The sequence below is a fragment of the Mizuhopecten yessoensis genome, unplaced genomic scaffold, assembly GCF_002113885.1.
Source record: "Mizuhopecten yessoensis strain PY_sf001 unplaced genomic scaffold, ASM211388v2 scaffold3855, whole genome shotgun sequence".
Taxonomy (NCBI): Eukaryota; Metazoa; Mollusca; class Bivalvia; order Pectinida; family Pectinidae; genus Mizuhopecten; species Mizuhopecten yessoensis.
Window position 1 is genome coordinate 386,729 of NW_018405253.1, and position 27,075 is coordinate 413,803.

The 27,075-nt window shown below is 37.6% G+C and overlaps 1 protein-coding gene across 1 annotated transcript; it reads left to right on the top strand.

Moving 5' to 3' along the window:
* The first annotated feature begins 572 nt into the window (after positions 1-572).
* On the top strand, positions 573-27,010 carry LOC110448168 (zinc finger protein 236-like). The gene is made up of 26 exons (XM_021494268.1): positions 573-669; positions 2,788-2,880; positions 3,450-3,706; positions 4,120-4,416; positions 5,170-5,306; positions 5,467-5,594; positions 7,984-8,141; positions 8,689-8,814; positions 9,403-9,579; positions 9,996-10,217; positions 11,096-11,354; positions 12,370-12,561; positions 13,153-13,299; positions 13,723-13,972; positions 14,635-14,905; positions 15,306-15,419; positions 15,581-15,692; positions 16,330-16,387; positions 17,473-17,657; positions 18,122-18,376; positions 19,043-19,212; positions 19,433-19,634; positions 19,973-20,874; positions 21,204-21,506; positions 22,044-22,212; positions 23,514-27,010. The coding sequence occupies exons 1-26, from the start codon at positions 618-620 to the stop codon at positions 23,858-23,860; spliced, it is 5,583 nt and encodes a 1,860-aa protein (XP_021349943.1). The 5' UTR covers positions 573-617; the 3' UTR covers positions 23,861-27,010.
* Positions 27,011-27,075: the final 65 nt, after the last annotated feature.

A 27,075-nucleotide genomic window follows, 5' to 3' on the forward strand; every position in this document is an offset into this window, starting at 1 on the left:
TGGCCAAATGATATGATAAATTAATAACGAACAAAAAGCAACCAGTGGCTATGATCCAGAGTTTTTTTGGGGCTTCAGGAACACACACCCCCCCCCCGAGAATTTTCTTTAAAAATAATGTATTTTCACCATTTTCCTAAATTTCCCCCCACATGGAAACCACCCCAGATAAGTCTCTGGATCCGCCACTGCAAAGTACCTGTAGACCTGTGTTGCACTTGTCTTCAACTGACTGACTTGTAAACATGGAATCTAATTCTTTTGTTACACCAGAGACGTATATTACATATCTGAGGCAGATACGTATAAAGTGTTATATACGTCTCTGTCTGAGATTACCACCGCGGACTTAAATCTAATTCCGTGCTCACACCAAGGACCTGATATGTGATAAACTTAATAAATAAAATAATGTTATGAAGATTGGTGGAAATGTTATTAATGATTTTATATGATGCATTTGAAGAAAATGCAAGGATTGTTTGCTCCGGGGCGTATCAAACCAATTTTAATTTTCGTGGGAAATAGAAGCGTAATATCCGGGTAATTTGCATGCAAGCCTCGATCTGGATCACGGAACAGATCACCGCCATTTTGGTTAAAAATTTACCAAAAATATGTCCCTCGAAGGACAACAAGCCGGGCAAATACAAATAGAAAATGTCTCGGGTAAGTTCTATTTATTAAATATTGTCACTAGGAATCTATATACCTGTTTGTGTATTCCATAAAATGTACATGACTAGAATTGAAGCGTGCTAATTTCTCGGTAGTGCGTCCGCGTCACTAACCTACACAGTAGTGTATGCGCAATAATACGCTCGATTTCATTCAGGACTTGAACCTGATGGTGAAAAATGATGGTATTCCTACTCCAGGACGCGTAGAAATATATTTGGGCGATTTTCACAGTCTAGATTACTTAGGTCATACACTTCCACGGTCGAGCCCTAAACTACTCACGAAGCAGACCAGTGAATGTTGGGAATACATAAATCTCTGTTGATGTTTTTGTTGGTACTTTTTCACGATATGTTCAGAAACGGATGCAAAAAATGTACATCCATGTTTGGTGGACAGTTAGAAAGGGATGGGTGGCATGTGCCCGTTGATGTTTATGGCAAATTATGCTGTATCGACGTGAACCGACGAAAATCGCTTTCATACTTCAAAAAATATTAGAAGTGTAAGGAAACGCATTCAAAACATCGCTTTATATAAACACATTGAAATAAAAATATTTCACATCCGAACACTTGCAGTTTCATGTGTACAACGTGCAGGATATAAAAAAGGTGAAATATTGTACACGGAATTGCAAAAAAATATAAGGTTTATTGCTTTTATGTCCCACAAAGGTTGTGTTATTTAGTTAAATTTCCGGACACCTGTTCCATTTAGGGACCATTGAACTACAGGTGGCATAAAAGACTGAAATAAATAAGGGAGGGGTAGCATTACAGAGAGCATGACATTATTTTAATTTTAATAGGCTTAGAATCATCAATGCTTGTGTAAGTTTCACTGTAACAGTTTAATTTGAAAATAGTCTGATTCACAGACTAAGATCTAATCTAATTCTGTGTCTGAACAAAAGATAATCCATGAACATATTCAATCAACTTGTATTTGCATAAAATATCACATTATTGCATGTGTAACTGAAAAACGAAATATACAATAAACATTGTTCATCAATGTGTAAACATAAATTATCTGGTCAAAGTAAAAATTAATATAGATTAAATTGTAGATGACTTTGGGCCTAACAACACAAGTGTACTTTTGGGACTCGATCAGGTTGAAGTCGAACTCCAAATTCCCATGATAAATGCATCTGCATGCTCAGTGAATGCAGAATGTTTACTGTTAAGTCAACTCTGTTATTATTTTTTTTCATAACTACTGCCAAATTCATAAGCTGATGTAGCAATATATGACTAATAGGACACTGAAACCTCCAAAATCTATTCAGATACTCTACCAATCGAGCTTATAATCTGGTCAACCCAGTTCAGTTCCACTACACATACAAATGACAAATTCATGTAAAATAGAAATTTTTAGGTTAAGAACACTGAATTTTAATTATTACATTAATTAAAAATGAGGAAAGTATAATGTGAAAGGAACCTATTTACAATAATCTATCGGCCTGTAAAATAAAGCTTATATCAAGTTTCAAAACTATCCAGCATCAAGACTAACCTTTAAAGTCAATTATTCTTTTGCCAAAATATTGGGGAAAATATAGTTGCAATTATAAATGTACAAATATATCTATATGATTTTAAAGTTGTTCTGGTAATGCCTAAAAAAGAGAATGCCACAATTCTGAAACAAACAGGCCCAAGGTTGTTTCTATATTATAGAAAAATGTACGGCCAGACCGGGGTTTGAATCCGGGACCCTCCAAACTCTGAGACGAATGCTCTACCAATTGAGCTACCTGGTCGCCGACGTTCGACCCTGTCCAGTTCTTCCACTACATTGCTCCCTCCTTTAACATAGTCTTCGACCACAAAGACACACTAGACCCCATACCAGTTCTGCTACAGATGTATTATCTTGATGATCTAAATTGGTTGTTGAAATGGCTTTAATTTGAAATAGCATGTATTGTGGTATTCTGTTTAGTCTTTAAAAAAGTATTTTTTTATGATTATTTAACAATTACCAAACAAAAAACAACTCAAAACACGTTTTTTTCTGCGATGGTGGACCTTCAGGCACCTGTGATTGGTGTAACCGTGCCTCATTGATTTATATTCCTCATCTTTATTACAGAGCAGGATAATATTGTTACCATAAGCTTGTGCAGTGCTGCTGATCTTGAAAATGTGGCTGGAAGTCTGGTGGTCGCTGATGGTTCAGGACTTGGTAGGTATATTTAGTGAAGTGCCTGTAACAAAAAAACAACACGACTATGGCTTTGCAAAGATGCCATACCTATAAGATGCTTGGGACATAGCGCAGAAAAGCTATACATGTAATACAAAGATTGTAATGGTAACTCAAAATGGTCAACATCCATAAAGTTAACTAGTGTAGCTTTACATATGTAGGTTTCTAAAATTTCACTTTAATGTCCGTATTATTAAGATATTACATACAATTTGTTACCCAACACATTGCAAGATATAAGATAGCCTTTGATTACAATTAGGCAACTAGCCTGAAGGGGGCAAGAGTGTCATGGTGTTGCGTCTGCCATACTCTTTTAATGATTTATTTAAAAGACATTAAGCAACTAGTTCAGAACAGTTTAATATATTGATTTGGAGAAGCTTTTCTGCTTCTTTAGTATGGGCAAAAGAAATTGGATTTTAATGTAGTATAAAAACCCTGGACCATGGTGACATGCCTAGGTTTATAATTTATGTTATACATGTGAAAACCAAGTGGGTTATTGATAAGGAGGAACTGAATTGGTTTCTATGTATATACAGATTATGCCCAGTACATCACTCATGCCACTGTGGCCCAGATGGCTCAGGTGGCAGAGACGGGAGAAATGGTGGCCTTTGTGGAACAGCACATCATTGATCCACAGCAGGAGAATATTGACCCACAGCAAAACGTTGACCCTCAAAATATGGTGGAACATGTGGTGTACGAACAGATTCCTGCTCAGCACATTTTCGCCCTCCCGCCTTCACAACCACTACATCCTAAAAAGGACAGTGTCAAACCGCCTGTTGGAAAGGTAGATAACTCAGTCTGCCTATCACTTATATATCAATGTGAAAGCTATATTATTTAATTGTGGAATATTATGTGTAGATGAAAAAATGAAAGAAAATATATTTTAGAGGTTTTGAAAATAATTCAAATGATAGGTAATCTAAAAAAAAAAATATGCAAGTGAAAGTTGTAGATCTACAACATATTCATATTCAATTTTGTTTTGTTTTGAATTAAACATGTATATTGAATAAGTACAACTATTGATTATTAATAATGGTCATTATTTAGACAAAGAATGTTTAATACCAGTCCATGTGACCTGGATATGAAATGATTGATCCACACAATAAACTTAAGTGAAGTATCAGATTGAATGCCTGTAGGCAAAGTCAATAGAATTATTATAAAATGTTGATGTTGTGTTAAACACAGGGTCCATTCAAGTGTGATACTTGTGAAAAAGTGTTTCCCAAATGGAACCAGTACCAACGGCATCAAAAACTTCACGAGGAAGACAAGCCATTCGCCTGTAACCAGTGTACTGCCTCATTCAACGTTGAGGATAATCTGATCCTCCACGAGGCTACCCATGTACAAGATGGAGACCCAACCTGTCCCGAGTGTGGCAAGAAGTTCTCGCGTATTGCCAGTCTCAAAGCACATATCATGCTCCACGAAAAGGAGGAAAATCTCATGTGTACAGAGTGTGGGGACGAGTTTAGTGTACAGGTATGTACCACAGTGTACTGGTATGTAACACAATGTACTGGTATGTACCAGTGTACAGGTATGTACCACAGTGTACAGGTATGTACCACAGTGTACAGGTTAGTACCACAGTGTACAGGTATGTACCACAGTGTACTGGTATGTACCACAGTGTACAGGTATGTACCAAAAGCATCCAATATCACAAAATTTGCAACTATTAGTAAACTCTAGTACCTCACAATATTTTACAGTTTAACATGAGAAATGTAAGAAAAAGATCAACATTGAAACCTCCATGTTCATGATTTTATTGTATGTAATCGTTAATAAATTGATCAGAGAAATTTAAATATTATCTAACAAACATAACTTGATCAATTAATTTAAAACCATTGACTTACAATTAGACCTATTGGAACAAGTTACATATGTACACTCACTTCTAAACCCAACATGATGTGGGTACAAGTCAAGTATTGACGTACAGTATATTTCAAGTGAGTGGGATAAAGAATGAAAGGACATTATTTGTATCAATTTGTGTAATCTTTTAAATTAGTATTTGAGTTTGAAATAGTTTGACCTGTTAACTTTGTTGGATCTTATGCTTGAATACTTGTTCTACAATTTACTATATATCAATAAAATAATTTCCAAATGTCATATGAATTGTTCAGAATGATATGTATTTTGTCGTCCATGTTGATTGTAGTATCATTATACATGAAATTTGTGGATTTCTTCTTAAGTTGTTGCTTGTTGATTTTGTAGAGTCAGTTAGACAAACACTTGACCGAACATCGTCAGGAACAGGAGGGGATCAAAACCTATCCCTGCAGACAGTGTACCCAAGAGTTCAACAAGCCTGCCTTCCTACGGGAACACATGAAGCAGCACTACAAAATCAAGTGAGTAAAATGTACTAAGTGAAGCTCATCATACATACCTTGACCATTTAAGGTTTATCAAAGATCTATAACAAGCTCAGAAAATAATGTGAAATTGTCCGATTGCTTTTACTTATGAACTGTTATTTGAATATGTTGTACATCGCTATTCCTGTTTTAGGTCATCTCTTGCTCACAGAGCCTACAAGAGGAACATTGACCGATCCACATTCCACTACAAGTGCCAACACTGCGGGAAGACCTTCCAGAAACCCAGCCAACTGGAACGACATAACCGTATCCACACAGGTAAAAACTAGCATCAATACAAGTAGAAACTAGCATCCACACAGGTAGAAGCTACAAGCCACACAGGTAGAAACGTAGCATGTACATGTACACAAGTAGAAACTAGCATCCACACAGGTAGAAACGTAGCATGTACATGTACACAAGTAGAAACTAGCATCCACACTGGTAGAAACGTAGCATGTACATGTACACAAGTAGAAACTAGCATCCACACAGGTAGAAACGTAGCATGTACATGTACACAAGTAGAAACTAGCATCCACACTGGTAGAAACGTAGCATGTACATGTACACAAGTAGAAACTAGCATCCACACAGGTAGAAACGTAGCATGTACATGTACACAAGTAGAAACTAGCATCCACACTGGTAGAAACGTAGCATGTACATGTACACAAGTAGAAACTAGCATCCACACAGGTAGAAACGTAGCATGTACATGTACACAAGTAGAAACTAGCATCCACACTGGTAGAAACGTAGCATGTACATGTACACAAGTAGAAACTAGCATCCACACTGGTAGAAACGTAGCATGTACATGTACACAAGTAGAAACTAGCATCCACACAGGTAGAAACGTAGCATGTACATGTACACAAGTAGAAACTAGCATCCACACTGGTAGAAACGTAGCATGTACATGTACACAAGTAGAAACTAGCATCCACACTGGTAGAAACGTAGCATGTACATGTACACAAGTAGAAACTAGCATCCACACAGGTAGAAACGTAGCATGTACATGTACACAAGTAGAAACTAGCATCCACACTGGTAGAAACGTAGCATGTACATGTACACAAGTAGAAACTAGCATCCACACAGGTAGAAACGTAGCATGTACATGTACACAAGTAGAAACTAGCATCCACACTGGTAGAAACGTAGCATGTACATGTACACAAGTAGAAACTAGCATCCACACTGGTAGAAACTAGCATCCACACAAGTAGAAACTAGCATCCACACTGGTAGAAACGTAGCATGTACATGTACACAGGTAGAAACGTAGCATGTACATGTACACAAGTAGAAACTAGCATCCACACTGGTAGAAACATAGCATGTACATGTACACAAGTAGAAACTAGCATCCACAAAGGTGGAAACTAGCATCCACACAGGTAGAAACTAGCATCAGCACAGGTAGAAACTTATATCCACACAGGTAGAAACTAGCATCCACACAGGTTGAAACTAGCATGTACATGTACACAGGTAGAAACTAATAATGAAAGAAAAATTCTTTCAAATAAAAGACAGGGAAAAGCTATTGGTTTTTGAGCTATTGAGATTCTGATCTCATTCAAGATGGAGAAGGCTTAAGAGGCATCTGCACAGATTGAACCATATGAGAGTTGAAAAGATAAGCCCCCAGTTCAAATACATACATTTATAAATCTTTTTTATTTCAGTAATTATTGCGTTGTCTGTACATTTGTATTACCGTGTTTAAATTTTAACTTTAATAATTTTTTATTTGATATAATTTATACGTTTAAGCCCAAAGTCTGTCACTAGTGTTCAATTTTGACTAGCTCGGAAGATAATTTTTACATGCTTTTTTGCATAACGACTGGACTGCCAGATATATATATACATACATGTTTCACTATAATCTGCATACTGTGACGTTTTTACCACTTTTATCACTTATATTCATGCAGATAGAAGGTATAATTACATCATAATGATATGGATGGATGCCCACACTGATATGGTTTTAGCTGTCGTTAAAAAATGTCTCTCTTCTATATACATTTCATATAGACAGATAAGTTAAATTGAATGTGGAAACTGTGACGATACCATAAGCAGACCTGTTATTAAAATGCGACATTGAACCTTTAGTGATGTTATGTATGTGTAATAGGACAAGGAAAATGATAAAGATAGTGCCGTCGCTAGGGCTCAAACCCGCGACCCTTTGCTCTCCAGACAGATGCTCTACCGCTGAGCTAAAGGGAAATTCCCTGCAGCTGACGCTTGTAAGGCAACCTAATCAATCCACATCTTTTACATATAAACAGACCAGCTAAATGTTATGGGGAAAGTGAAGCCATACTCATGTGTAGACATTTAAGTAAAGAGTCTAACTGAGATATACTGTAATCAGGACACAAACATGATGATATTTCCACACATTAACATATCATAGACTTGAAAACTGGTATCATAGACAGGAGCTATGGGTCAACTACTAATCTCGCCCATTATGAATCTCATAAAAATATCAACGAAGTATTCAGAACAAAAAATAGATAAATAGTTTGTATAATGGAAATGTATTATATTTGAATGTTATTCATGCATTATATTTCTGTACATGTATTTTATATGTGTATCACTTTTGTGTTACATTTACTTATGTGATATTTTACAGGGGAGCGTCCCTATAAGTGCAGTCTATGTAACAAGGCCTTTAACCAGAAGGGAGCTCTCCGTATCCACATGACCAAACACACAGGGGATCGACCCCATATGTGTGATTTCTGCCCATCAACATTTGCTCAAAAAGGAAACCTCAGGGCTCATATCAAGGTAAAAATGAAAATAGCTAAATAAACTTGTTTTGTAGATTGATTATGAACATTCTTGTTTTATCACAACCCAAGAAGAAAAGAAAGGTTTATACTGTGATTAATGTCAGAAATGATTATCTTCCTTTGAACTAAATGGGGGGGGGGGGGGGATTATGTAGGATGTTTACCGCATTAAAAACAGTTTGATCAGCGTAATTTGTTTGCAAAATAATAGACATAATAGGCTAATTCTGTTTTGTGAGATCAGGTTTGCCCATGAAAGTAGATGAAATTGTTGTTCTGGATAAACTAAAAGGCTTTAGTTTGATATACATGTATAAAGATTTTCCACCTTACATAATAGGGTATATATGATTTTTTTTACAAGTTCTCGTATGATGTATCCCTGAATTCAATATGACAATTACTATTTCTATTAATTGATGATCATTGTCATAACCTATACAAATATGTATTTTGTTTTGTATAATGTTATAAACATACAAATCAAATTTCATTTCCTTGTGTATACTTTATAAAAGTTTAAATCCGCTCAAATTATCTAGCGAGTACATACACTGCCAAGGGACCAGGAAAATAAGCCAGCCTTTCAGTGTGACGAGTGTAGCTGTGTGTTTAAGAAGCTAGGCAGTCTAAATGCTCACATCAGTCGTGCTCATACAGATGGTGGAGTAAGTAAAGATCAGCTGTAAAAGTGTAGAAACTGTCCATAATATCATAACTTCAGTTAAAAATTCTTTGAAAAAAATTCCATGTTGATCTCATCAACAGATAGTTAACAGAATTTATTTTTGATAAAGGGAATGCTGTGGTTTCAATTGCATTTATGTCTGCAGGCTGTAAAAATCCTTGAAAATTCGTCTTTCAAGATCTGCTGTATAGAAACTTACTTTCCAAATACTTATAGTCTTGTGTTGTACGTATCTGCAATACTTTTACCTCATCCTGGTCCAAAGAACCAAGGTATGCTATTGCAGTACTCTGTCATCTGTCTACCAACCTTTTCTTTAAATGGTTTCACAATGTGTGTCAATAGCTGGCTGTGGTAAAGGACCATGACCATCATTTCACCATCATTTGATTTTCAATTTTCAAATGAATGGATGTAACCCTCATTCAAGGTCACAGGGGTCAAAACTTCATGTTCAAGCTTCCAGGTGAGCAACACAGCCCTATTGACTACTTTTATATATTTCTTCGCTGTTACCTATCAGAAATCAAAATCAGAATATGTTGTCAGTTGAGTACATCTCTTGAAGGAACCACCCACCCAAGTTGAGATTGGTAGTGTGAAAGACAGCTGCCATCGGACAGTTGATGAGAATGTCATCAACCAACTATTGGGTCTGTCGGAACAAACCATAGAAACTTCTGTGACGGCCAATCAGCAGACAGTAGAAGGGTCAGTTACAGATGACGACCCAGACAATCCACAGGTTGGTAATAAAGACAGGATAGGGAATGATAATATCATGAACTGATAAAGGCAATCGAACCTAAATGAATCCCAGTACCTTTTATTAATCCCTTCAAATATTTTGTAACCTTTAGTGAAACTGGTGTTTTACTATCCTGTATAGTTTTGAAAGAAAATGAAATGAACTATGGGAATGTTAGAACAGAAATCATTATAAAGATATGTTTTTAAGCTATCTTTTTCAGCACATTTAACAAATATCTAACGTGTCACATTGGTAATATCAGATTGAAAATGATTGTTAGATTCTGAGTTCTGTATCTCTGGGATTTGAAGGATTTATAACAAATTGTTCTGTAATATTGACTACATTTGTAATAAGGATATAATTATTCTGTGTGATAATTAAAAAAATGATTATTTTACCATAAACAGAGTTCAGACATCCTGCAACAAGCGTTGCAGAACAGTGGACTACCGAGTGGTGCCGAGGTGGGTGTGGAGTCCACTGCTGTAGCATCACACGTACTGCAGGCTATTGCCCCTACATCAATGTCCATATCAAGCTCTGCCCCAACTCCCATCATCCAGACTATCACCACCATGAATGTTCAGGACACAGCAACAGGCTCCATCAAAAAACACATTATCAGAAAGGTATATATAGGCTTTAATTGTCTGCTTAACTCATAGGAAGTCTAGGTTTTCTTACTATGCAGGAAGAAAGTTCTGTTTTAGAAATACGTTATAGTATCTAAAAGTTCCAAATATTTTATATTTTATTTCTTTGGTATATATTTTAAAAACGAATAGACATATTTTGTATCCTGAGATAAAACATTAATCTGTTAATTTCATTTTTGACACATATATGTCATATTTCGCCATGACAAATGATAAAGACTGAAATTACTAAAACGTTCATTGTGGGCATAACCTTGTCTTTTTATAGTTGTGTAGAAACCCGTCATAGAGCAAGCCTCCGAAAATCCCCCCACGATGTTCCAAACGAGAATCACGAACCCCCCATTCCTTATTTGTACCGAAATGAGCGCCATTTGTACACAAGACTAATAAGTCATAGTCATTTTAACGCTTGCCTGTATATCAACCCTTATCTTTATTCAAACGTTTTCGGGACTTGGGTGACTAACGAGTAAAAACGACATGCGGACCAATTTTCCGGATTTTTTAAAGACGGTGACTAGTGCATTCACGATTTTTTTTTATTACTTTCACCATAAAATCTGCAATGCAGTGCCCTAAAATGAAATGCGTGCGGGCCTGAGAACCAAGTAATCAATTTTGTTTGGCCTAACTGTAAATACAAGACGTATAATGAAATCAGTGATAATGTAATTATTCTATAATAATTGATATTATGTTTACTTAATAGTAAGGACTTAAATGTTTATTTAAATACTAAGACTTGTTATTACCTGCGTAGAGTTACCTGTAATTAACTTATTTGACCAATCATTGGCATCTTGACTATTACCCTTTTAAATTTCACCTGTGATTGATTTACCTGACAGATTAATGGCGTCCGGTGGCACCAGTGTACCTACTGCACTAAGGAGTTTAAGAAGCCGAGTGACCTTGTCCGCCACATCAGAATCCACACCCACGAGAAACCTTACAAGTGTACGCAGTGTTACCGGGCTTTCGCTGTCAAGAGCACCCTTACCGCACACATTAAAACTCACTCCGGTGTAAAAGACTTCAAATGCCACGTCTGTGACAAACTCTTCTCTACTCAAGGAAGTCTCAAAGTCCATCTGCGGATGCATACAGGTATGATGGTTTCTTTTCAACATTAAACGGATTGTTTTTTGCATTAATAGATAAGTGTCATCTAAAAAATAAAAAATTGTATGAAGGTCACTTTGAATGGAATAGTGTTGAAAAATGAGAAATTTATTTGATGCCTATACATTTTAAGGTCACCTGAGCTTTAGCTCAAGTGACCTATTGCTATCCGTTTTCGTCCGTCGTCGTCCGTCGTCCGTCGTCCGTCGTCCGTTAACATTTTACATTTCAAACTTAAAGTCAAGTTCTGCTGGGCCGATTGAACTGAAAGTTGGTAGGAATGATCGCCTCATGGTCCTGACAAAGTGTTGTTATTTTTCGGGTCGATCAGAAATCCAATATGGCCGCCACGGCCGCCATTTTGAAAACCTATTTCAAACTTAAAGTCAAGTTCTGCTGGACCGATTGAACTGAAAGTTGGTAGGAATGATCGCCTCATGGTCCTGACAAAGTGTTGTTATTTTTCGGGTCGATCAGAAATCCAATATGGCCGCCACGGCCGCCATTTTGAAAACCTATTTCAAACTTAAAGTCAAGTTCTGCTGGACCGATTGAACTGAAAGTTGGTAGGAATGATCGCCTCATGGTCCTGACAAAGTGTTGTTATTTTTCGGGTCAATCAGAAATACAATTTGGCTGCCATGGCCGCTATTTTGCTACTAAGTTCTAATAGGCCGATCTCACTTAAAATTGGTCTAGGAATGATCAGCTCATGGTCCTGACAAAGTTAAGTTAACATTATACTATTTTTTACTCAAATTGGTACATATTTCAACAACAAAAATAAATATTGTAGGACTCAGGTGACCGTTAAGGCCCATGGGCCTCTTGTCAGTTGAAACCTTTAAATCACTTATAACAAATGATTTGAGTTTTCAGCAAGTGATTTTGTCACATTCGTACCATGTTGTACTGTGAGAAATATATTACAAGCCTATTACTTTGTCCTGGTATGCTTTATTTTCATCTGATACTATAAGAATCGTATCACTTTTGATAGGAGCCAAACCATTTGACTGCCCTCACTGTGACAAGAAATTCCGCACCACCGCTCACAGGAAGAGTCACATAGCCTCACATTCCAAGGATGATGGCATCAAACGGCCTCGGAGGACATTTAGACGGACAGCCAAGTCAGATCTCTCACTTCCTGATATACCCATGCAAGAACCTATCCTTATAACAGATACAGGTACTCTTTTATCTGTCGTATTAGAACAGTATGTTCTTTCTATTTTGTACAAAATTTTAAAAGTTGGAGTATTGATTTAATTTTTCGAGCTCTTAAGTCTTTGTTATATCCAAGATAGAGTATCATTGCTTTTAAATAGGTTTTAATCAAATTGGTTTTCAACAAATAACAAAGGCGAGAATAACTGGTTTCTAAATTAAATCTGGGGTTTATGCAAACAATTTCATACCTGTTAACGATGATATGTTTTATTGGAACCTCCTTCCCCCAACAATCCAACATACTTCTAGTCTGATTGCTAAGTAGATGTTTAAAAATAAAAATAAACTGAAACCAATTCCTGTTTTTTTTTACTACTGACTCCTGTATTAAAAAAAATATACTGTTTCACGAATATTATTCTATATACTGATTATACTGTATAATCTTCCCTAATACTGAATACTGTATAATGTTGGTACAGTACACTTTAGTCTGACTACTGTGCCTTACATAGATACATACATTTATTCTGCCTTGTATCTTGACTAAACTGTACATGTTATCCTGAAAACTATGTCCCACGTTCTGCAATACCTGTTTTTTCATCAGGTCTGATTCAGCAGCCTCCTCGGAACAACATCATCACCACCTACCTTGGTGAAGCCGGCAGTGTGGATAGACCTTACAAGTGTGGCTTCTGTCAACGAGGCTTTAAAAAATCTAGTCATCTCAAACAGCATCTCAGGTCCCATACAGGTGAATATAAACTATAGTCCACAGGAGATAGATTATTGAGATGTGGTTTGTTAAGTGAGGATTCAATAAGCATATGTACTATAGATTAATACTCTTAGCGAAAATTTGCTGGCTCATATATATAATTTCATGACTTTTAGTATAATAATTCAAAATGAACATGACATAAATCTAGAGAATTGTTTTTCCTCAGGAACCTGAAATTTTCAGCAAAAAATATTATTAATTTGTTAAAGGTCTTTTTCCTTGAGACTGGGTAAAGGTATGGTCTAACTTATAAGACAATATCAACAGCGGCTTCAAAAGATTCCCAGCTTGTTAGTGTGAATCTGTCTGACATCATAAAAATGAAGGCATTTTATCTATCTCTGGATCTCTGAAAAAAGATACATAAAATTTTAATGGCTGATTGATTTTTTTCAGGTGAGAAGCCGTACAAGTGCGTGCAGTGTATGAGGTCATTTGTGTCAAGTGGGGTCCTCAAGGCTCACATCCGTACTCACACAGGAGTGAAAGCATACAAGTGTCCCCTGTGTGATAGTAACTTCACCACCAACGGCAGTCTGAAGCGCCACATGTCAACACACAGTGAGGTCCGACCCTTTATGTGTCCTTACTGCCAAAAAACCTTCAAGACCTCTGTCAACTGTAAGAAACACATGAAAACCCACAGGTATAAAATACTTCAAATCTAATAGATGTCTTTAAATATTTCAAGTTGAAGTAATTTATTATGTTACTGTAACTAATAAACTTCTTGTTATCGTAACTTTAACATTGCATTTCATACTGAAGTTAATGGTACATAAAGATTATATCTTCAAGTCCACTGTTTCATGAAACAAATTGACAAAGACTTTTTGTTGAACTTTAAATTCCCCACTGAGGCCCATCTTTTTATGTGGTTGGGACATGGATCTAAGAACAGTTATTTTACAAACCCTTGATTACACTGTCAGAATTATACACTGCTGAGGAGGGTATGAAATCTCATATTATCTCAGGACATGTTTGAGTTTAAGTCAATGCTAAATTAACAAAACAAGTTATATCAATATATTCTGCAGGTATTTTGCATTACAACTGAACATGTTTTATCAGAATGTAGACAGGGTTCAAAAACAGAATTGGAAACAGATTTTTTAATGAATTATTTCATGAATCTGCTTCAAATAACTTGTTTTTAAAGCATTTAAATTTGAAACAAATAAAACATTCATTGTTGACATGTATTTGAATAGAAGTCATGAGAATTGTGTATTTCAATTAACAATATAAAATTAGATGAGGTAAACTTTGTAGGTTTGACTTTAACATGTCTCCTGGTGTTTGTAGACATGAGCTGGCTATTCAGGCCACCATACAACAAGGAGGTAGCTCTGGTGGTACCGACCACCTGGCAGATGACAGCCCAGAGAACACAGACTCGGAAATGATGAACGAGACTCAGACTGCGGAGCTGAATCTCAACCACCAGGAACTAACCACCACGTCTATGGCACAGCAGGAAATAGGTCAGCAGGCCATCCTTACTCAGTCTAACATACAGGATGCCCTGAACACTGCCAGCCTTGACCAGCAGCTACAGCAGACCCTCAACCAACAGGTGCATGACACTTCTTTGCCTTTTCCAATTATCTGAAATGTATCATGATCAGTAAATTTGATTCTTCTATAACATGTCATCTATATATCATGTCCAGAGTTTGGGCTGCATTCCATGAGTGCCGATCTAATGACTGGAACTGATATACAAATTATTTTGATTTGTTTTTATGCTTGTAATCAAAAAAATATTTTTTAAAGTTCAAATTCATTGGATTGAAAGCAATCTGGCTTGAAATATTCACAATTAAAAGTAGTATGTATTTAAATTAATTTGTCTACTTTGTCATACAAAGAGTATTGGAATCAACAGTAAGCTTTGTTTAATTTTGCAACAATAGTTAGTACATCTATCTTTTGACAGGGTGACATTGTACTATAAGTATCTTGCCTTGTTGTAGATTTTCGGTCAGCAACAGACCTTTAGCCAAAGTTTACTTGGACCAGGGCAGCAGAACTTTAATCAGCTTAACAGCCAGCTTAATGCCTACAACCAATCTCAGTTTGGACTACAGGTGGGGACATTTTCAGTTATTTAAAAGATAGCATTGAGTCTGTTTTGTATTTCTAGGGTGTTTTCATCTGTCATCATGATAATATTTTTTTTTTTTTTTTTTACATTTAGACTGATATGTAACTTACTACATATTTTTCATCAACTTTTTGTTTATTTCAGACTCAGCAGCTACAGAACAATCTGGACATAAACAATCCATACACAGGGTACAACCAATCAGTGACCTCCCTGACCTCTAGTCTCCCCAGTACCTCCATGCAGAACATACTCCCCACAATCTAAGTGACCTCCCTGACCTCTAGTCTCCCCAATACCTCCATGCAGAACATCCTCCCCAAAAAGTAAGTGACCTCCCTGACTTTTAGTCTCCCCTGTACCTCCATGCAGAACATGCTCCCCTCAAAGTGACCATGTAGAACATCCTCCCCATAAAGTAAGTGACCTCCCTGACCTCTAGTCTCCCCAGGACCCCCATGCAGAACATCCTCCCCACAAAGTAAGGGACCTCCCTGACTTCTAGTCTCCCCAGTACCTCCATGTAGAACATCCTCCCCACAAAGTAAGTGACCTCTCTGACTTCTAGTCTCCCCGGTACCTCCATGCAGAACATCCTCCCCAAAAAGTAAGTGACCTCCCTGACTTTTAGTCTCCCCTGTACCTCCATGCAGAACATCCTCCCCACAAAGTAAGTGACCTCCCTGACTTCTAGTCTCCCCTGTACCTCCATGGAGAACATCCTCCCCACAAAGTAAGTGACCTCTCTGACTTCTAGTCTCCCCAATACCTCCATGCAGAACATCCTCCCCACAAAGTAAGTGACCTCCCTGACTTTTAGTCTCCCCTGTACCTCCATGCAGAACATCCTCCCCTCAAAGTGACCATGTAGAACATCCTCCCCATAAAGTAAGTGACCTCCCTGACCTCTAGTCTCCCCAGTACCTCCATGCAGAACATCCTCCCCACAAAGTAAGTGACCTCCCTGACTTCTTGTCTCCCCAGTACCTCCATGCAGAACATCCTCCCCACAAAGTAAGTGACCTCTCTGACTTCTAGTCTCCCCAGTACCTCCATGCAGAACATCCTCCCCAAAAGTGACTTCTTTATCTCTGGACTCCAAAATATTTTCATGCAGAACATCCTCCCCACAAAGTAATTGACTTTTACATGCAAAACATCCTCCAGAACAAAGTGAGGCACCTCCCTGACACTTGTTTCACTAGTATCTCTATGCAGAACATCCTCCCCACAAAGTGACTTCTTTATCTCTGGACTCCAAAATACTTCCATGCAGGACATTCTCCCTACAAAGTGAGGGACCTTGAGCTCCCTGTCCCCAAAGTCTACCGAATACCCTTATGCAATACATCCTCACCTTAAAGTGACCTCCCTGACCTTTTATCTCCCCAATAATAAGTTAAGGTTCTTATATCCCGTTTGATCATAACCTAGATTGTAGGTCGTCTCAAAAGTTCACAAATTATTATCCATGGTTATAGGGCCGTTGCAACCAGCCAATATGATTATCTTTCTCAACTCCCTGGGGAGCATACAGCCGGTGCTGCCATTTCTCAACTCCCTGGGGAGCATACAGCCGGTGCTCACAGCTAGCATTCCATGCTGAATGAAAATCCAGCTGACAATATGTATCAGAGGTCAACATTTTTTCAATGCCTCCGCTAGGAGCTGAACCCAGGACCTCTGGATTACTAGTCTTACGCTCTAACGAATGAGCTCAATAGAAATTCTCCCTAGCCAAGTTGGTAGGAATCAGCTAGGGTGACAAATATAAGTGACTGGCTTATAGCATGTGGAGGTGGTGGTATTAAATGAATAGAAAATGTATATCATCCCTCTACTTCTGTTATTTTTATCAGATTTGTATGAAACTGATTGCTGTTAAATAGTTTCAGTAATAGATTATATTGAATGTGTTTGATCAATCAAAGTTGCGGCTGCTATGAATTCTTTGTGCTTGGAATTATAATACAAGGTATATTCATGTCTCACAGACAGTATTTAGTTTATCCTAATATCTTTCTTTGTTTCCATAGTGATGGCCAAATTCCAGAGGCCCAGGAAGCTGACTCCTCAGAGCAGGAACAGGCGGTCACGGAGACTGACCAGCAGTACGCCCTTATACCACTGGATGATGGCAAGCGTGTATACAAGTGTGACTATTGTGATAAGTCCTTTAAAAAGTCCAGTCACCTGAAACAGCACATCCGGTCCCACACAGGTACGTAGTACATCAGCTCAGGGACTTGAATGTTACCTGTACTGATATATCTTTGTTTGGTTCATCCCCTTCAATACAAGTAGATGTAACTATTGTTGCATTGTCATTTGGGCCACTCTCATTGGTGTGCTCCTTTATGCCCACTCCCCTCTAACACTGTTAAATAAAGCTGAGGGTTAGTAGTGCTCAATTCATTTCTTGGTCTCAAAAATGTACATAAAGAAAAATTAACACTTAAGTATAGCATGATAAATCAAAATTTACATAAGCGATATTTTGGATCTATATGTGATCTTAGATTAAATTCTAGAGCTTATTCAGCAAACAGCTCTGATTTATTATCTTAATTATTTATAAGTCTTTCTTAAATTCTTTTCATTGTGAAAAAAAATCACTGAGCTTTTGCTGATGTTACTAAAAGTGAATGTTTCATTTAACTTAATATATAATTTGATGTATGACAGGTGAGAAGCCGTTCAAGTGTCTGACCTGTAACCGGACATTTGTGTCGGCAGGAGTGCTAAAGTCACACTTGAAGACCCACCAGGGCATGAAGGAGTTTCGCTGTCATGTATGCCAGGCAATGTTCACCACCAACGGTTCACTCACGCGCCACATGAACATCCATGTGAGCCAGCGTCCGTTCAAATGTCCGTACTGCCAAGAAACATTCAGGACTTCCTCCATGTGTAAACGACACATGCGGCTTCACAGGGAAGGTAGGCATGGAAACCCGACTGTATATTGTGCATTTGTGGGGAAACAGGGTGTTAGGTATGAATTAATATTTGTCCCAGCCTCCAAATAGTAATAGGGTATCACATTAAAGAAAGCTTTTTTGATTGAACACCCTCAAAACAGTCAGACTTTCAGATAAAATACTTTCTCATAGAGTATACAGTTGAGCGTCTCCAATCAAGCCACTGTTGTTTCCAGCTAATGTGGTTAGATTTCGAAGTGGCCAGTTGCTACATTACTGTACACTTTTAAATAGAAGAGAGAAAATCTGTCCCCTGACACTATGGCTGGATAGTAGGATAATTAGGTTAGAGGTAGCTAGATTCAAGAGGCTTGGTTTATAGTGTTAGCGTATATTGTTGTTCCAACTTCATTAATCCTGTAATCAGGAAAAGGTCATTATTCCAGGGTTGAAGTGTTAGCTCTGGATTAACAAGGTTCTTCCTCTTATGCTCAGAAATTTCTCAGGAATATGTTTTCAAAACTTTTTTAAGGCAAATGGATTTTCGATTGCTATTATCCAGAATCTTTTGTTTTTGTTTTTAATTAAAAGAACTCAACTGTAATAACATTTACCATCTGTATCATGTATCATTGCATACATATCTGTGACCCATTGCCACGTTAATCCTTGATCTTCTCCGTAGGCAATGACGAGGATCATACTATACTACCGCGGAGAGCCAAGTCAGTGGTTCATGTTACGGATGAACAGACGGAGGAGTTGTCAAGGACAGCTGAGGAGGAGGATCTCACTGTGTCGCAGAAAATCTTACTGGAATCTGCAACTGAGAAGTCGCGGGTCAGCGAACCAAAGGTAAATTATTCATAGGGAAACTGAATCAATTTGATAGACATATACTTTAATGTCTAGGAACATATACTTTGTTACCTGGTAACATTATTTGGATTCACACCTCTTAAAAGGAACAGTTTTTACTGCTGCAGGTTTTAGTGATAATGTGTGTAAACACTGAAAAATTGTTGATGATGTCTTTATATAGAAAACAATTCCTATGATTATATATTTTTCACAGGAAATGAGAGAGGAGACATTAGAAAAAGGACCTAAATATGCTCACCAATGTACATACTGTCAGAAAAGCTTCAAGAAGCCGAGTGACTTAGTACGACATGTGAGAATACACACAGGGGAGAAACCTTATAACTGTGACGTCTGCCACCGAGGCTTCACCGTCAAGTCTACCCTCGACAGTCACATGAAAACACATAATACTAGTAAGTGTTTCCCCGCTCACGTGGTAGCTTGTCAGTTAGGGTGTTCACAATGCATTATAAGGCCTTGTAATATCATGAACAAATAATGTGCCAGTATATTTGCAACAATCAATTGGAAATAATAATATCAAGTGTTTCAACAATTTTAAGTATAATTTCTGAAAAATGAACAATGAAATTTTCAATTCTCACCTTCCATTTTATCAAATTGATTAAAGACTGATTTATTTCTGTTGTTAACAGTAATGGAATATGTGTTGCAGGATGATTTTGTTCTACTGCCATGTGCTTTTTGTAGCATAAAGAATGAATATAATTAAAATTTGATTTAATTTTAGATGACAAGCGGTTCAAATGTCATGTGTGTTCCTCCATGTTCTCTACAAAAGGCAGTCTCAAGGTTCACATGCGTCTACACACTGGAGCCAAACCCTTCAAGTGTTCTCACTGTGACCAGCGTTTCCGCACATCTGGTCATCGCAAGAGTCATGTATTGACACACAATCCAGGCCAGCCCAAGCGAAGGAAGGCTCTAACTCAGGTCGTACCTGATGTCGACAATCAACAACAGCAGCAGATCAACTTACTGAACGGAACAGATGTACAGAACATTGTTGTGACTAGTCAGCCCAATGTTGGTCAGGTGATCAATATTGACCAATCAATGCTACAGGCCCAGAATGTGTTACCAGTGTCACTAACGGTACAGGACAATATGGGTCAGCTAAACGAGAGTGCCCTGGCAGCACACGTGTTACAGGGTCTCGAAGGAATACAGTTACAGTTCACTGGAAATCTAGGACAGGGTATTCAGATCACGGGGCTCGACCCCAACATCTTTTCACAGACTGTACAGATTGACACCAGCCTTATACAACAACTACAGAACCAGGGCAATGTTAACATTACCATCAACCCCAATATCATCACCCAAACCACACTCCAGGCCGCCGACCCCAACCTCGTACAGAATGTACAGAACATACAAATACAGAACGTTCAGCCAGTGACTGTCCAGGAACAGATCAACCCCAATGTGATCATTCAGCCCATGTCTACAATCACGGTGCCCCATATAGAAAACCAGCAGCACCTGGCCAACCTACAGGGCCTGCAGGGTATACAGAACATACAGGGTCTACAGGCTGCTGGGCTTGTACAAGGCCAGGTTACCATGCAGGATGGGGCACCTAACTCTTTCGTTGTCACGGCTGATGGGACTCTGGCCACTGACCAACAGGTATTAAGCTTATAAACTGACCATTTGCAACAAGCTGTTTATAGAAAACTCGGACACAAACCTATCTTACTTAACTAATTATATTTAAGATAAACAGTTTTTTATAAAAAAAAAAAGTTATAACATTTTTATGTAGACTACATGTCAAATCAGTAATTAGAATTTACTCAAACAGAACTATGTACTAGTAGAATCAATGCGAAAGCCAACATGAAATTTGGTTAAGATTGAAGAATGACAATAAATTTGTTGACAGAAGAGCTTCAAAATTTGAAAATGAATGTTGTAAGTTACATTGTATAGAATGCACATCATTTTTCTTTGACCAGATAACGGTCACCCAAGGAGACTTACAAGCACTTCCAGAGGTAGACGACACCAACATTGTCAATGAAGATGTTGAGGATGATCTAGATGAGGAAGAGGAGGAATTAGATGATGAGGAGGATGACATTGAAGATGCGGTTGGAATTGTAGGATCGGTAGATGAACATAATCCCAACCTTCCTGACATTGAGGAAGAGGAGGAAGAGGAGGGTCTGACCCATGGCAGCGAGTCGGCCAACATTAGTCTAAGTGATGTGGCTGGTGGGGACAAGTTCCTCGGCACAGGACGTCAGCATACCTGTACAGTAAGTCACACTCACTACGCTGGTGTGGTCACTTGGTTTAAACATTCTGTTGTGTGCAATGCAATCAGTCTGTGAAGACCAGATCATTAAAATGAGACTAAAACATACTAAAATTCTATTTAATACCGACCATGATTAGAAGCATGCAAACTAGAATTGTGTTGTCCTTTTCTATAAAAAGACTGATACTTGTATATGAAAACTGGTTCAGTTAAAAATTAAAGGTAGTGGCCAAAAGACTTAGCTGCCTTAGATCCTCTCCAAGTTTGTTTAAACTGACTTATTCAAACATTTTTCTGTGGAAAACTGCAAACATTTGTATAATTGATATGAAGGTAATTTTGTATTGCTTTGTATTTTCACTTATATATGAAAACTGGTTCAGTTAAAAATTAAAGGTAGTGGCCAAAAGACTTAGCTGCCTTAGATCCTCTCCAATTTTGTTTAAACTGACTTATTCAAACATTTTCCTGTGGAAAACTGAAAACATTTGTTAAATTGGTATGAATATAATTTTGTATTGGTTTGTGATTTCAGGTTTGCAATAAGAGTTATAAGCGATCCAGCCACTTACGGGAACACATGGTAGTACATGACCCATATTCCTCACCAAAGCGAAATAAGTACGCCCCACATCATTGTGATACGTGTGAAAAATCATTCCAGAAACCTAGTCAGCTGGCAAGGCACAAGCGCATCCACACAGGTAAGTGACATGAATATAAAAGCTTGCGTATTTTTATCATGTGTTTTCATGAACAGGAAATCCAGGGCTTTTGGATAGTATAAGTAAAGGTTGAGTCCACATGATCAGAAAAGTATAGGCCATGCCCCCCAGTTAGGGCAAGTATAGGTCATGCTCATAATAGGACAAGTAAAGGCCAGCCACTTATTGATAGGATAATTAACGCCCAGGCCTTCATAATAGGACAAGTACAGGCCAGCCACTTATTGATAGGACAATTAAAGGCCTGGCCTTCAGAATAGGACACGTAAAGGCCAGACACTTATTGCTAGGACAATTAAAGGCCAGGCCTTCATAATAGGACAAGTAAAGGCCAGCCACTTATTGATAGGACAATTAAAGGCTAGACCTTCATAATAGGACAAGTAAAGGCCAGCCACTTATTGATAGGACAATTAAAGGCCTGGCCTTCATAATAGGACACGTAAAGGCCAGACACTTATTGCTAGGACAATTAAAGGCCAGGCCTTCATAATAGGACAAGTAAAGGCCAGCCCCTTATTGATAGGACAATTAAAGGCCTGGCCTTCATAATAGGACACGTACAGGCCAGACACTTATTGCTAGGACAATTAAAGCCCAGGCCTTCATAATAGGACAAGTACAGGCCAGCCACTTATTGATAGGACAATTTAAGGCCAGGCCTTCATAATAGGACAAGTACAGCCCAGCCACTTATTGATAGGACAATTAAAGGCCAGGCCTTCATAATAGGACACGTAAAGGCCAGACACTTATTGCTAGGACAATTAAAGCCCAGGCCTTCATAATAGGACAAGTAAAGGCCAGCCACTTATTGATAGTACATTTAAAGGCCAGGCCTTCATAATAGGACAAGTAAAGGCCAGCCACTTATTGATAGGACAATTAAAGGCCAGGCCTTCATAATAGGACTACCATTTTTATGCTCTCATAATGATCAAGTATAGGTCATGTCCTTGTGATAGCACGAGTAGAGGCCATAATGATTTGGCAGAATAATACAAGATCATGACTAAAACATGTATCATTTTTACAGATCTTCATCATCTAGTTCAGTTTATGCTCCCAAGACAGCACTTGTAAAGACCTAGCCTGCTGGACAATCATGCTGGCACCTCTCATTCATGAACTTACATTTTATCAATTAACAGTTCAAATTCTAATTCGAATCCATTTGGTTATTTTGATTGTGCTTGAAACATGAATTTTGAGGTTTTTTTATTCTTCAACTTAATTAAGTAAAATAGTAAAAAAGCTTACTCTTTGTTTTGTTATTATAGGTGAAAGACCATTTATATGTGGAATTTGCCACAAAGCTTTTAACCAGAAAAATGCACTTCAGATCCACTTGAAACGACACAGTGGAGAGAAACCACACAAGTGTTCCTACTGTGAGCTAGCCTTTACACAGAAGGGGAATCTAAAAACTCACATCAAACGGGCTCATCACATGGACATGGTGCACTCAATGAACTTACCTAAAGCACTGAGTTTTGTTCCACCAGCTGGCGCCACTGTCAGCGTGAGTACAGATGGTGATGTCAACCAGGATTCCAGTCATGATGTTGTGACAACACAGGAGGAAGATGGAATTAACTTGGAGGAGGTGGCTGACTTGTTCCCTTGACGACCAGTAAATGGATAGGTGCTTTGTTATTCTGCTGAAAAAATGGCTAATTGGAAACAGAAATAATAATGTCTTTCTTGTGTGTAATACAAAGAGGAGAGCAAACATAATTATGAATGTTCAATTTCTGTTTCTGATAATTATTGACTATTAATATATCTTTTTAATTTGTGCTTGGACCTTAAGGATGTTTTTTTGTAAGTTTCCTTTGATGTCACAGACATAAGTTCATCTAATACAGAACACTTGGGTTGTAAAAAAGAAGAATTTTAAGAAGAATTTAAATCAATTCCAGTGAAAAACTTGGGACCAGATTGATCATTTTAATAAAAACCCATGATCTCACTCCTAACTACATGTCTGTCATGTGTAAGGGGATCTATTGGTGAATCAATCTCCAGCAGGTTTTGCCTCACAAGTTTTATTGTGCTATAACTGCCTGTTCATATTACGGCAGATAATTCCTTAGGTCAGTATGTGATATAAACTTGCAATTGTGATATTTGATGTTGTAATAACAACTTGATCCATATTAATTTATAAAATAAGTTCCCCACAGGTACTACAGATGTGGACTGTAGGTTTTCACTCCCCTCCCTCTGTATTCTGTCTGTATTGGGACAAAATTGGACTTGGTTTTCACTTACCTCCCTCTGTATTCTGTCTGTACTGGGACAGATGTGGACTGTAAGTCTTCACTCCTGTCCCTCTGTATTCTGTCTGTACTGGGACAAAATGGGACTGTAGGTTTACACTTACCTCCCTCTGTATTCTGTCTGTACTGGGACAAAATGGGATTGAAGGTTTTCACTCCCATCCCTCTGTATTCTGTCTGTACTGGGACAGGATGGGATTGTAGGTTTTCACTCCCTCCCTCTGTATTCTGTCTTTCCTGCTCTACTTTGGTACATATCTCCGATACTATTTTACCTGGAGTTACCAAATATTTTGTGCAAATGCATTATGGGATGACAACCTGCTGTTAAGGGTACAGTGATCTATATTTTGGCATCAGACCCCTGCTTTTAAACTGGTTGTCTTGGGTATAAAGGTCACTGTAACCTATGGGTTAATGATTAAAATCATAGAGGTTGTTGATATAGAAAATATGTTGTTGTAGCAAAACAATTCAGTCATTACAACGATGCCTTTGATATACCCACATGTATCAGTATTCTCTTCTGACAAGTGGTTGATCCAGAGATATTTCTGATAAGTGTACAGTTGGATAAATATGGAAATCGCTACCGATGGGGATAATTGATTGACTTGCAATGCTTTGCCTTCTTTTAATGTTCAGAAAAAGAGGGAAAATTAATCTGCTGAAGATATATTTGAAATCCAATTGCCAATCAAAATGTTTATTAAAATACTCACAGAAAGTTGTAGTATGAATACATTGTACAAGATAAATGTGCTAGCATTCATAAGAACACATTTGAGAACATGTGAAGTATGAATGTAAATGTATTATCGTTATCAAGATTTAATGTGTAAAAAAGGCTGTGTGTGTGTGTGTTGAATGCATCATTTTTTTCTATATGCAAATTTGCTAGGAGTGTGTATTTTGAGAAATACTATATACCTGTAGTATAAGTTAACTGACATTGTTGAGATAGTTAAAAAAATCCACCAGATTTTGGATTCCTTATTTTCAATGACCCTGTGATGGGCAACAGTTAGTGACCGACGGGAAGAACAGTAGGAACTCTGTAAGCTTTGCCAGGGAACTTTTAACTGAAAATTTCACTTTAGTTACCTTAAGTTTTAAAAATTGCAAGATTTTTTAAGAGGGAGTAATTGAAATTAAACTAATGTTATGACTGTTTTATTTGAACATATCGTTATTTTTAAACATGGTGCTGTGTAGGAATAGATGATAGTAGTCTTGGACTTAAAGAAAGATCTTTTCATGTGCTTTTTGACAATTATGCCTCTTATTTATTTTTAGGTTTAATGTTATGTGATTGGGACATTCCAGCCACTTGTATATAAAATTCTTTTCAATTTTTTTTATCTGACAGTCTGGTTTGATGGTCATTTTTCCAATCATTTCAACAATTAATCAAAGACTGATCTGTTGTAATTTATAAATTCTTTTTCAATTGAGTTTGTCCCAATCCTGTGATGGCTTACTTCAGTATTACTGCTTATGAATGTCCGGTATCACAATGTTACTGTTTTATATGTTATTGTCTGTGTCCGATGTCACAGTATGACAGCTCGTGTGTCTGACGTGATTCCGTTAGTGTTATTGTTGTGTTTGATATCACAGTATGACAGCTCGTGTGTCTGATATCATATTATTGCTTACACCTGATATCGCAGTATGACAGCTCGTGTGTCTGACGTCATATTATTGTTTACACCTGATATCACAGTATGACAGCTCGTATGTCTGACGTCATATTATTGTTTACACCTGATATCGCAGTATGACAGCTCGTGTGTCTGACGTCATATTATTGCTTACACCTGATATCACAGTATGACAGCTCGTGTGTCGGACGTCATATTATTGCTTACACCTGATATCACAGTATGACAGCTCGTATGTCTGACGTCATATTATTGCTTACACCCGATATCACAGTATGACAGCTCGTGTGTCTGACGTCATATTATTGCTTACACCTGATATCACAGTATGACAGCTTGTATGTGTCCGATGTCATTCCGGTAGTGTTATTGTTGTGTCCGATATCACAGTATGACAGCTTTTGTGTGTCTGATGTCACAGTTTTGCAGTTTGTGATACAACCATAAGTAAATAAGATTAAGTCACGTACCATGGAAAGAAAGAACGAGGTAATTTAGTGTCAAAACATCTGATTGTATGTCAAGTTGGTGTCGAATCATGTTGTTAAAAAAATGTCACAGAAATGATTTGGCTTCTCAAATTTTACAGTTTTTTTTTAGAGGGCTAGTGGTGCAAAAGAATGTTTTGTGTTTATTTCAGTAAAATAGACAACTAAAATAACCTACAATTTGGAGGAAATATCTCAATTGTGTTGTTTACATCAATAAAATCATTTTTATTATGGAACGAAAAAGGTTGACGAAGCTTGGAAATGTAAGAAATTTTTCTCCGCTTCTTTCTCCAATACCATTTATTATTGCGTATTAATTAAAATGTTAATAATTTATTAAATTGAATTTATTGTTTGTTTGTTGTTTTTTTCACTCACCTCACAAGATTACCTGTCTAGTGTACA

What these genes read in the sequence shown, in the direction of transcription:
- LOC110448168 (XM_021494268.1), top strand. Translation starts at nt 618, where the DNA reads ATGTCCCTCGAAGGACAACAAGCCGGGCAAATACAAATAGAAAATGTC. An exon ending in AGCAGACCCTCAACCAACAG is followed by an intron (nt 14,906 to 15,305) that starts GTGCATGACACT and finishes GCCTTGTTGTAG; the next exon opens with ATTTTCGGTCAGCAACAGAC. An exon ending in CATGCGGCTTCACAGGGAAG is followed by an intron (nt 18,377 to 19,042) that starts GTAGGCATGGAA and finishes TCTTCTCCGTAG; the next exon opens with GCAATGACGAGGATCATACT.